The sequence below is a fragment of the Lontra canadensis genome, unplaced genomic scaffold (genome assembly GCF_010015895.1).
Source record: "Lontra canadensis isolate GAN:19392208 unplaced genomic scaffold, GSC_riverotter_1.0 scaffold47, whole genome shotgun sequence".
Lineage (NCBI taxonomy): Eukaryota > Metazoa > Chordata > Mammalia > Carnivora > Mustelidae > Lontra > Lontra canadensis.
In genome coordinates, this window is record NW_022631041.1 from 2,212,823 (window position 1) to 2,225,386 (window position 12,564).

General features: G+C 37.5%; 1 protein-coding gene across 1 annotated transcript; it reads right to left on the reverse strand.

Annotated features, from left to right (window-relative positions):
* Nucleotides 1-11,475: 11,475 nt before the first annotated feature.
* Nucleotides 11,476-11,912, reverse strand: LOC116876722 (40S ribosomal protein S25-like). Its single transcript, XM_032873010.1, has one exon. The coding sequence runs from the start codon at nt 11,910-11,912 to the stop codon at nt 11,538-11,540; it is 375 nt and encodes a 124-aa protein (XP_032728901.1). The 3' UTR covers nt 11,476-11,537.
* Between the last annotated feature and the right edge of the window lie 652 nt (nt 11,913-12,564).

Consider the following 12,564-nt stretch of genomic DNA (forward strand, 5'->3'; position numbering starts at 1 on the left):
GTCACCAAGACTGCAAATTAAAAATCCTACATCAGTGGTCCTTTGGTCCAATTTTTGCCTTCAGTCACTGAGATGCCACCGGTGCTCTAATAAACAAATACTGTCCTAAAGCCATGAAGAGGCTTTAGACTTTACTAAATTAAAGGTGGGGAGTAAATTTACTGTTTGAAAATATGATTCTCGAAATCTCCTCACCATCTGTCTCAGAATTTTCACTGGATGTTTGATATTGGCCAATGTTGCCTTGACTGCAGGCTGTCAGGGGGCACTCAGGGGCTCAGCTCATGACCACACTCAGGGGCCAAAGGAGGTAGCTGCTTTCCAGTAGGTATCAGTAGGTCTTTCTGAGCCCACCTGTGTTCCTAGTGCATGCTGCAATAATCCTCTTGGCTATTCTATGCATACAAGTCCATAATCAGTGTCTATTCAGTTAAGCTAAATATATTTTTTAAGTTGAAAAAACAGCCAACAAACAGAACATTCTTAGTTTTTTAAGTGTATTATATCTGTGAGTTCTGATCCACCAATGGACAGTGAACACCTACCATCTATTGTTGTCCCAGTGGAGCCCCCCAAAATGTCTGCATGGGACCAACAGAAGTGCTCCTGGCCATGTGGTGCTGAGAAGAGCCTTCTGTGCCCTGACTGGGAAAGGTAGGTCTGGGATGGAATGGTGAATCTGTGGATATAGTGTCCTATTTGGGAGGTCTTTTTTTCCATCTCTATTTCCTCTAACTTTCTGATGCCCAAAGGGGTGCTGGCCTTGACTTTCCCATCCATTCCTAAAGGCCTCTTTCCTCAGTGTTAGACTTTGTCTCCACCATATTCCTTAACTCATTCCCATGCAGAACCCGCCTTCAGATCAGGAGTCTTGCTGGGCCCTGGTCTAAACCAGCCTTGCTGCCCTTTCCTTTGTCTTTACCACTCTTCCTGTCTTGGATTTACTCCAATGTTGCCAGCCCTTACCTGGCTTCCCTTTTGTTTTGGGGTCTTCTCCTCCTGCACGCTCATTTCCTCTTCTCTGCTTCCCTCCAGTGTCTTCCAGCACAATGGGATTGAGTGCTGGCGACAGGCACCTTGGTGTGAATTATTTTATTTGATCCTTTGTTGATAGCCGAAATGGACAATCAGGGAAAATAAAGATAGGAGTTTTGGAAACTTCTAGGGTGAAGCACAGAGAAAGGGGAAAGCAACCTCTGAGGAGAGGTGGAAAGACAGGGGTAGCAGAAATTGTGGAGATAAAAGGCTCGTTTGACAGTCTGCCTTCAACTTCTTCACACAGCTTTCCAGCTCTGGTCCCTCTGAACCTGCCAGTGTTTGCCCGGTGCCATTGTTGTTCCTGTGCCCATCCATGTCAATTCTTCCATGCACTCCACACACTGCCAGCTCTGTGCCTGTCATATGGGAACAGCAGCTACAACGGTGAGTAAACTGAGCTCGTGTGGTCTTGTGGGAAAAGAGAGGGGAATCAAATGATCATGCTACAGAGAAAGGTTACAATAAGGGAATTTGTTCAGGTCAGTGCTATCTAGAAAAGTATACCTGGGGAAGTAACAAGGTTGCTGAAATTTAGTGGAAATTTAGGCTATAACTCAGTGACTATAGAAAGAAATAACTTTTACTGGAAGAAAGAGGAGTATGAACAAAAGCCCTGTGCTAGAAAGGAACATGGTGTGTGCAAAGAATTGAAAGAAAGCCTGAATGTCTGGGAGGCAGAGTGGGGAGATACATTATAGGATAGGCTAGGGTGTTGAATATAGGTTTTTAGAAGCATGTTAAACACATTTTTCTTTGTCCTAAGAGCCACGGGAAGTTATGTGACAGCAGTGTAACAACATGCCACAAACTTAGTGACTTAAAAAACAATAAACATTTAGTGTCTCACAGTTTCTGTGAATCAGGAGTCCAGGAGCAGCTTAGCTGGGCAGTTCTGATTCAGGCCTTTCATGAGGTTGCAATCAAGATGTAGGCCAAAGCTCTACCATTACCTGGAATCTTGGCTGGAGCTGAGGGTCTCCACAGTGGCTCTCCTACATAGCTGGCACATTGATACTGCTCTTGGTGGGATGTCTCAGCTCTTTTTATATCCACCTCTCCATAGGGCTGCTTGAATATCCACAAACTGTGGCAACTGTCTTCCCCCATATCAACTGATGAAAGGGAGAGAGGGATGGGGAGAGAGAGCGAGCGAAAGAGAGAACATGAGCCAGTCTCATAAATCACATAGGATTGCTGTCACATTCTACTTGTTAGAAGTAAGTCACTAACTCCTATGAACATTTAAAGGGAGGACAATTCAACTACACTTTTTGAAAGTAGTAGTGTCAAGGAATCTGGGACATATTTTAAAATCACAAAACCATTAAAGAATGTTAAGCAGGAATGGTGACATAATCAGATTTGCTTTTCAAAAACATTACTCTGTGTGGAAAACAAATGAAATAAGGGCAGTCTGGTTAATAGATACTAGCGTGATCCAGGTATAAATTGATGGTAGGGTGGAATAAGATGGAGTAGAGATGAAGAGAAACAGAAATGAAAGTTTCAAGATACATGCAGAAGGTAAAATGAGTCTTAGCAATTGATTGGACTTGGCAGTTAAATGGGAAGGGATATTATATAGGTTTCTGGTTTGCATAGATGGATATTGTGGCATTTAATGGTATGGAGAATGCTAAGAGAATGCCAATTTTGGTCTATCAGAGGGAGTGGGGGTAATCATGAGTTTCATTTAAGACATATTACATTTGAACTGTCTTTGAAACATCCAAGTATGGTCGCCAAGTAGTTCCTTGGTCATAAAACTCTGGAACTAAGATGATAGTTTTATGCTAGACATATAAATTGGTGAATTATCCATAGATAATCCATAGATAAGAAGGATATCTCTGGGTTTGTTGAGAACTCTAGAGAAAAAAAGAATGATATGAAAAGAAAAGAGGGTCTTGAGAGATTGGATTTTTGTCTATCAAGTATTAACTCTTGTCCTTCTTTTTTTTCCTATGAGAGAAGTCTACTTCCCTGTTCCATTGGTGCTGGCCTTGGCCATGTGATTTGTATTGACCAATGAGGTGTCAGCAGACGGGACAGTAGCAGGTGCTTAAAATATGTGGAGGAACTCCTCTTTTGTGCTCTTTTCTTTTGCTTTGAAAACATGCCTTTGATAAATACTGGTTCATGGAGAGACTAGCAGATTTGTGCTCAACCCGAAGTGTGGGACCAAACCCAGCTAAGCCTGGACTATATCAGTTGAGCCCAATTTACAGATCTATAAGCAAGAAAAAAAAAATGCTTATTTTTGTAAGCCAATAAGATGTCAAGATTTTTAGTTTAATTATGCAGCATTGTTTTGGTAATAGCTGACTGGTATGAGGGTCTAGGATTTAGTAGAAAGGAATACTATTTTTTAAAGTCCCTTTATGCATTTTTTTTAAGAGTAGTATTTATCTCTGATACATGACTCTATTAACAAAACCTAACGTAAAGGCTTGGTGGAACATCTCATGAATATAAGCCTGGATCACAATCTAATGTAGGTATGGCTGTTGATCTATCATGGATTTCTATAAGTCATGCAAACATATATTGTTTGTTTGTTTGTTTTTAAAGAGGGAGAGGAACAGAAGGAGAGGGAGAGAGAGAATCTTAAGGAGGCTCCACACCCACTGCAGAGCCCAATGCCGGTCTTGATCTTATGACACTGAGATCATTACCTGAACTGAAATCAACACTTAGCTGACTGAGCCAGCCAGGTGGCCCATTGCACCTATATTCTTACAATATAAGCTCCTCCAAGCATGTTTCTTCAAATAACATTAAGAGGTTCCACAAAACTTGGATATAGCGCTCATCAAGATCAACAACTGTATCCTTTCCTTTTCCCGGAGTACTTTTTTATTACAGGTTGTAAAGAAATGCTTAAGAAAGTTGATGCTCTATCCATATACTATGTTAATATTTTAGACCATATTTTATTGTTATTGTTAAAGCACATTTCAGGAGAACAAATTTTAAAATTTAAAAAAAAAGTTATTAGTGGCAATAAACAGGCCTGTAAATAGTGTTTCCATGGAATGAAGGCAATCAAAGTGGCTCTTTTGGCTACTATCATCTTCATAAAAGCTTTGATCAGTTATGAGGTAATTGTGAGAGATGATGAGTTAGCCTCAAAGAAAGAAAAATAGTTTTTCTAGTTTAGCAGCTGTGTATCTTCTGGTAATTGTTGGAATATTCCTTTTTAGTAAATTTAAAGCTAGCTTTTTTTATGTTGCAGTGGAATGCTTCATTTGAAATACATATTTTAACTTTTTAAATTATAACATTTTTCTTCAGTGTAACTCTAAACTATAGTTGAGAAGGACAGCGCTTGGATTTATGTGACCTCTGTTAAAAAGTAAGAACACTCTATAAGAAAGGCAAAAAAGAGGCTGCATTGAAAATATTTGACTGTCACATTTTGGTTATTAAAATGTGATTTCCCTCCTGACCAAGGTACTCATCTTAAATGTCCATAAAAATTGTGTGCCTGTGTTCTCACAGGACAAGTGTGGTTGTCCAGTGTTTATGAGGGACATGTGAAATTATACCTTGCCTAGTTTGACCACAGTGTGAAATTTTAAAGTATAAACATGATCAAAAAGAAAAGTGTCTTCAAAAACAGAGAAACAACAACATTCCATTCTCCCAGAACCTTTTCAGTCTCTCAGACAGCCGACCCCCACTCCCTTCTCCCAGCAGTCATTAGAAACAACATCCCATTCCCCACCCAGTCCCCCACCCGCTTGAAAGTAAAGGGCACCATCAATTTTGTGAAAGAAATTGCCAAAATAACAAAACTTATTGGAGTGGATAATTTCTCACAGAACTTGCCAATCAGCTACAGATGCAAATCTGCCTTTCTCATCCCTCACCCTACCCCTGAGTGGGGGAAAACAACCTAAACCTGCAGGAAAAACCCTTTTCAGCCAGAGAATAATACTAACGACACCACCATCTTGGAATATTTTGCTTGTACTTCCCTTCTTCCTTCTTTATTACATAGCTGTGTGTGTATGTGTATGTTGTGTCTTTTTGCCTTTTCATTTTTTCAGCATCCAAAAAAGGTTTTTTTAGCTGAAAATATCACACAAACATGGTTAAAAAAAGCAAACAAGCAGAAATGTATGAAATTAAATTTGAATGTTTCTCTCCCCACCCCCCCTGAGCCCCTTTCCCATTCTCTTAGACTTCCAAACAATACAAGTTGTGTGAGGGAAAGAGGGTGTGTGTGTGTGTGTGTGTGTGTGTGTGTGTGTATGTGTGTGAAGGGGGTGGGAGGAAGAGAAAGAGTCTTACTATTGTCTTATTTTTAATTTAAGAAAAAAAAATATATCATACATATATAAACTCCTCCCTAGATGTGTCCTCCACCAGAACCCAAAAAACAAATAAACCCCCCAAACCTCTGATACTTAGAAGTCTAAGAGAATTGCTGCTTTAAAAGTCTTTCAAATTAAGTTCATTCCAAAGACTTTCCAGTATAACCAAACAATGAGAAACACTGGTATCCAGCCAGTCACAGCCTCTGCCATCTCTGATTTAATGTAATTTGATGACGATTAAGTCAAAGAGAAGACAAAGGGGGGTTCATATTACAGGAAAACAAACAGACAAGAGATCTCCTCCATTTATTCATATTTAAATTTTCTTATTTTTATCTACTATTTTAGAAAATAAATGTTTATTTTGTTTATGTTTAGGATGATTTTGTTGGTAGGATAAAGTCTCTTGGGCCTTGCATTTTCTTCTTAATTATAAAGGTTTGTGGAATGTTCTCTGAGAAGAGAAACCCTTCCTCAAGGAGTTGTTTTTCCTAGAATATTAGGAGGGTCTCTACTAGGTAAGCAATGATGTCAGTGCAAGTGTTTTAAGACTCTCCTTTCCCATCCAAGTTAGCTTAATATGTTTTAGTTCTATTACTTGACTATTTTTAAAACAGATTGAAAAATTTGCTCACTGAGAGAGCAATGATTAACTAAACCTGTAAACTGCCATTTCACTTGCTATCAATAGCTTGAAAGAAAATCTAAATCCATGACTAATGGCCTGAGAGAGTCAAACACTTTTTTCAGGGGCCTCTTTAGACCAAAGTGTCATTTTTGAGATCTTTAGTTTTTTTCTTTTTTCCCCATGTTACACTCTATCTTTTAAAAAACATACAAACTCTATTAATAATAAAGAAATATATTCCCAGTCTTTATTCTCTTTTTAACTACACACTTAAGTGTCTGTGGTCAGTTTTTCTCTGAGGAGCTCTTCCTGAATTTGCCAGGAGACAATTGAGAACTGGTTAAGAACTTGGGCCCCGGAGACATCCTCTCCTGACTCAAGCCTTATAGGCCATGTGGCTTATATTAACTTTCCTAATCTCTTTACACCTCAGTTTTCTCAACTGCAAAATGGGCATAAATTTATAATTATAATGTAAACTTGATAAGGTTGCTGTAACTATTAAGAAAAATGTAAACAAAGTTCTTCATATAGTTCTGTTCCATAATGAGCCTCAATGAAGGAAAGTTTAAAAAATAATATATATGAAATAAAAAATTTTAAACTTCCAAAGTTCCCACATAAAAAAAAAATCAAACTATGTGGCCTTGGATAAATAAAGCTTAAATTATACCTCCAGATCATCCTATATCTCAAGGTTTATTATGTTGCCTATGAATTATAGATTACTATAGTCTATTCTATACCAGCCAGGATGTAACTGACAATCTGGGGATGCCCATGGCAGCTATAAATGTGGAGGACAAGGTCAAAAGAAGTTATGCAGATCATAGCAAGATTTGCCCAAATGGCCTAGGGAAAAATATGTGTTCATGATTGAATTACTGATAGGCAGAGACCAAAAAAAATGACTAGTATTTGGAGCTTACATTGCTGGATACAGAAACAGAACTCAGGGCCAAACAGATTACTACTTTTCCTTTGGATCTGAAAATTTTAAAACCTCAATAACCAAGACTGTACATTAAAGTTAGAACATAAATTTATATCAGTTCCTTTTCATATGCATTTTGTCCAGAATTGGGGCATTCATTCCTTCTGCAAAAAAGTGTGTATATGTCTTTATTTACAATGGGCCAAACCTAGTAAACCTACTCTCAAGGCTATTGAAGTAAACCTGGTAATTTCACGAGAGTGTTTTGGGGTGTTATTGGAGCCCTTCAGAGACATCTACCACTCTTGGTGAGTTGGAGGTAGTGTCTGGTAACATGGTAAGGAAATGACATCTGAAATCATTCTTACAAAGGAGTAACAGCAGAATTAAAGGGGAGAAGAGGGAGGTAGTGGAGAGACAAAATGAACAAAGATGCAGATATAATAGATTGGTAGATAGCTGGAGATGGATCCAAGGTCGAAGGAGGGTTTTTAATGAATGGGAGGAGCATGGGGATAGGTTTGGGGGAATGTCAGAGTAAAGAGAAAGATTAAAGGCACAGTAAAGGGGGGCTGAATTCTCAAGAGGAGGTGGTAATAGCCTTTAACTGAAGGAAAAGCACCCCACCCACGTGCTGGGGATAGAGAAAAGTCAGATGTGGGGACAAACTCTGATAATTATTACTGATTTCACTCTGATTAGAAAATGGATTTTCCTTTGAACACCAGGGTAGAAAAACCTGTTTGTTTACTTAGAATTTTCCTGAATGCAAAAGGAGTAGGGAAAAAAAGAAAACAGGGAAATGAATTTTGTAGTTAAATACCTGTCAATTCTCTATTTGGAAGATATTAACTTCAAATTTGTTTTTCTGTTTCATCCATCTTGCAAAAAAGATTTGTTTTGTGTAGGTGTCAGTTGGCTGAAAACATTTTACATTTTTTATAAAAATCTAAGTGGTTTAAAAACTTGTATATACACAAGGCAGGGGCATTCTTCATATTATCAAATATTTGATTTCCTGTGAGGTTAACATTTTCATATTTTTATTTCTCTCTTTTATGAATTGTCAGTTTTGTCACCTGAAAGAAGGCTTTTTATGAAACACCTTCAAGCTAAAATAAAAAATCTAGGATCAAGAGAATTCAGGATGTTCTGATCTAGGGTGGATGAATTGGGAAAGCAAGAAAAAAATAACCAAGACGGAAAAAGCTGCATGGAGATATAGCCTCTCATATATGAAAGAGAATTCCGTGGCTCCTGGTCTAGTCAGTATCAAATGAATTAACCTGATGTGCAATTTCCCTGTGAAATACTGATATAGCATTGGTTTGACCACTTCTAGAAAGAGGAAGCTCGCTGCCACTTGAGGGTGTCCATTCCATTTGGCTAAGCACCCATTTCCAAAAATATCTTTGGTGTGAAAGGGTCAAGATTATTAATATACAATATGAATAGCTCGCACTTACAGAGAGCTTCCTATATTGCCAGGTTTAGTTCTAAGTGTCTTACATGAATTACATCATTTAAGGCTCAAAGATTCCTCTTAGGAGGCTATTATTTTCTCTATTTCACAGATGAGGTAAATGAAGCTCAGAGATGTTGGATAGATTTATCAATGTCACACAGCTAGTACATAATAGAGCAGGGCATAACACCCAAAATTCTAGCTCTGGAGCCCATGCTCTTAACTTCATCAATGTTCTCCCCCTCACTGAGTGAATTTTCCAAAGTTTTTCTTGCACTTAGATTGGTGAAGTAGAATCTAGTGTCACCCACTCAGTTTCTTCCCCTTCTTCATTTTCCAAGGACAGGTCTGCTGTTGCCAGACTATTTGTTTAGACTTTTGTGAGGCAGAACCAGGAACAGTAAAGAGAAGAATAAAAAGCAGATGGGCTAAGAGAAGACATTTCTGAGGAATATGGCACAGAACCAAGAGTATGAGAAATATGTTGGAGGGGAAAAGGAAATTTTAAGAAGAATCACTGGAGATTTTATACTTCATATTGTGCAAGAAATGCAAGGGAGGAAGTAGAATTACTCTTATGTCCCTTTTTGTTAGCTGGACTGTGTCTCTTAATTATGGCACCATTCTAACACTCGACTATGTAGAGCATGGATTTAGCAGGGTTACACATCTGTATAACCCCAATTTTTCTTCCTGTTAAGTTCTTCTAGAGCCATCTGGCTCAGAGATACTCTTTCAAGTTTTTAAGGATGCTTATCCTATTCATCTTACATTTTTTTCTTGGCTAAACATTTCTACCAGTTATTTCTTTTTTCCTTTAAAAAAAGCTTATTGTGTATAATTGATATATAATAAACTAAACATGTTGAAAGTGTACAACTAGATTAGTTTTGACATATGGATATACTCACAGATCATCCTCATAGACAAGATAGTGGACGTATCCATCACCCTCAAGACATTTCTTATGACCCTTGTTAATAATACTCTCTCTTCCTTCTATCCTGTCTCAATCCCCAGGAGATGATTGACCTGCTTTCTGTCACTGTAGACTACTTTGTACCTTCTAGAGTTTCATATAAGTAGAATCAATCAATATATAGTATTCTGAGGAGGGTGAATTGGGAAGTCTGGCTTCTTTCACTCAGAATAATTATTTGGAGGTCTATTCCTGTCGTAGGGTATACCAATAGTCTATTTTTTTTGTACTGCTGAATAACGTTCTGTTGTATGGATATACCCTATGTGTTTGTTCATTCACCTATTGATGGAATTTGAGCCTTTCACCAGCTTTTGGTTATTACAAATAAAATTATTCTGAACATTCATATACAAGTCTTTGTATAGACATAAGATTTCATTGTTCTTGGATACATACCTAGGATTGGGATGATTAGATCATATGTACATTTAACTTAAGAACAGCAACAAAAAACCCTGCTAAACAACTTTCCAAAGTGGTTGTACCATTTAAAAAGTCCTACCATTAGTGTATGAGAGTTGCCCTTCTGTACCTCCTCATCAACACTCAGATGGATTAGTCTTTAATTATAATAGATGCTTAGTGCTATTTGACTGTGGTTTTAATTTGCATTTTTCTAATGACTAATAATATTGAATATCTTTCCATGTCCTTTTTGGCCATTTGTATACTTTCATTGGTGTATACCTGTTCCACTCTTTTGTCCATCTTTTTAAACTGGATTTTTGTTTTGAAAGATCTTTTTCTTCTCTAGATACAGTTCTTTTATCGGACATATGATTGCAAAATATTTTCTCTAGTCTGTGATTTGTCTTTTCATCCTTTTATCAGTGTTTTTTGAAAATGATTTTTAACTTTAATTAAATCCAATTTACCAATTTATTTATTTTATGGATCCTGTTTTTGGTATTTTACCTATGAAATCTTTGTTTAATCAAGGTTCACAAAGAAATTGTTACACTTTCACCTAAAAGCTTTACACTTTTAGATTTTACACTTAGATCTATAATCAATTTTGAATTAATTTTTATATATGCCTTTATATAAGATGGAAGTTCATGTATTTTGTATATAGATATTCAATTATTCCAGCATGATTGAAAGAATATCTTTTGCTACTGAATTGCCTTTGCAACATGATTAAAAATCAATTATTCATATATGCAAAGCTCTATTTCTTAACTCTATTTCACTGATTTATCTATCTTTACATGGCTACCTTATCATCTTGATTATGGTAGTTTTATAATAAGTCATATACAATAAGTCTTTTATAAAAATAATGTAATAAGTCAATAAGAAGAAATCAGGTAGAATTAATTCTCTAACTTTATTCTACATTTTCCAAATTGTGTTGATTTTTTCAGGTCCATCACATTTTCATATGAATTCTGGAATCAGCTTGTCAATACAAAACAACCTGTTGGGATTTTGGTTGGGATTAAACTGAACCTAGACTAATTTAGGGAGAATTGACATTATAATGGAGGGTTGCTATCTCTTCATTTACTTGGGTCTTCTCCAGTTTGTTTTAGCAGTGTTTTGTAGATACTCAAACATCAGTCTTGCTTATCTGTTGTCAAATTCATTCCTACAAAATTTGCATTTTTTAATAATTTTAAAAATTTTAATTTTGGGGCACCTGGGTGGCTCAGTCAGTTAAGCGTCTGCCTTTGGCTGGGTCATGATTCCAGGGTCCTGGGATGAGTCCCACATCCAACTCCCTGTTCAGCAGGGAGTCTGCTTCTTTCTCCACCCCTCCCCCTGCTTGTGAGCTCTCTCTCACATCCTCTCTGTCTTTGAATAAATAAATAAAAATCTTTAAAAAAATTGATTTTCTTTTTTTTTTTGCAAGAATATTGAAAACAGAATTGATTTTTTTCTTTGGTGTTCTGCCAATTTGATAAACTTACTATTAGGAATAGCAGTTTTTTTGCAGGTTCCAAAGGATTTTTTATGCACTCATTTTTGTTTAACAATAAGGAGAACTTATTAGTTATTTTCTAATCTGGTGCCTTTCTTTTTTATCCTAGTTGTACTATCTAGAACCTTTAGCACAACGTTAAATAGATATAATAAGTTCAGACATTGCTGTATTTTTCCTGATTTTTTTTTTTTTTGATTCAATAAAGTTTTATTTTCCAAAACGTACAGTTGGTGGATCTTGTTCATGCATCTTCACCAGCAGCTGGGGCATCTCCACCCTTGGTGTTTCTGGTGTAAATTACTTGAGCTCTGTGCTTTGAAACCAGTTTAATAAGTCCTGTACTAAGGAGCTCCTGATGGGCTGCCCTGGCCAGAGAACCTTGAATCTTCAGTCTCTCAGAGACAACAGCTGGAGTTACAAGCTTATAGTTGGGAGCTTCTTTACAGAGTTTGTTATATGTCGCTTTATCAAACAAGACCAAATTACTGAACTTGTCCCGAACTTTGCCTTTGGACCATTTCTTCTTTTTGACCTTGCCCCCAGATTTGTGCACTGGGTCTTTGTCTTTTTTGGCCAATTTTCCCTCAACTTTCTTCTTGTCATCCTTGAGGGGCATAGTGAAGCTGGGAGAGCAGCATCCACCCTACAGCTTCGCTAACATGTCAGACAAAAATGAAGCTCCGCTTCCCCAACCGGCCCAGAAATCTCCACCCACAGTGTGCACTTCCGGGGTAAGGGGCGGAGCCTGTGGAGGAAGGTCGGAGGCTCGGCCCAGTCCTGTAGCCAGGAGGGGACTGTCATTCGGAACTGCACACTCCTGGCGCTGCCCATGGCTTGCTGGGTTTGCCATTAGTTGTAAGGCAGCCACACACTGCTATTCCCTGGCCCTGGAAACCAGTAAAGAGAGACAGAGAACAGTCTGCCGGTCCCGAAAGACCACTTGGCAATCCCCCTAAGCGTGGTGCTTCAGTGCGCAGGCCCATTTTTCCTGATCTTAGGAGGAAAGATTTATTCCTTCATCCTTAAATATGATAGTAGTAATAGGTTTTCATGAATGGTTTTTATCAAACTGAGCAAGTTCCCTTCTCTTTCTAATTTGCTGACAGTTCTAAACAGAAATGTATGTTGAGTTTTGTTAAATACTTCTGCTATTGAGATGATTATATGGCTTTTCTTTTCCAGTGTATTAATTTGATAAATTAAATTAATAGACTTTCAAATGTTAGATCAAAATTGCTCATCCATGTTGCTTTCCTGGGATGAACTCC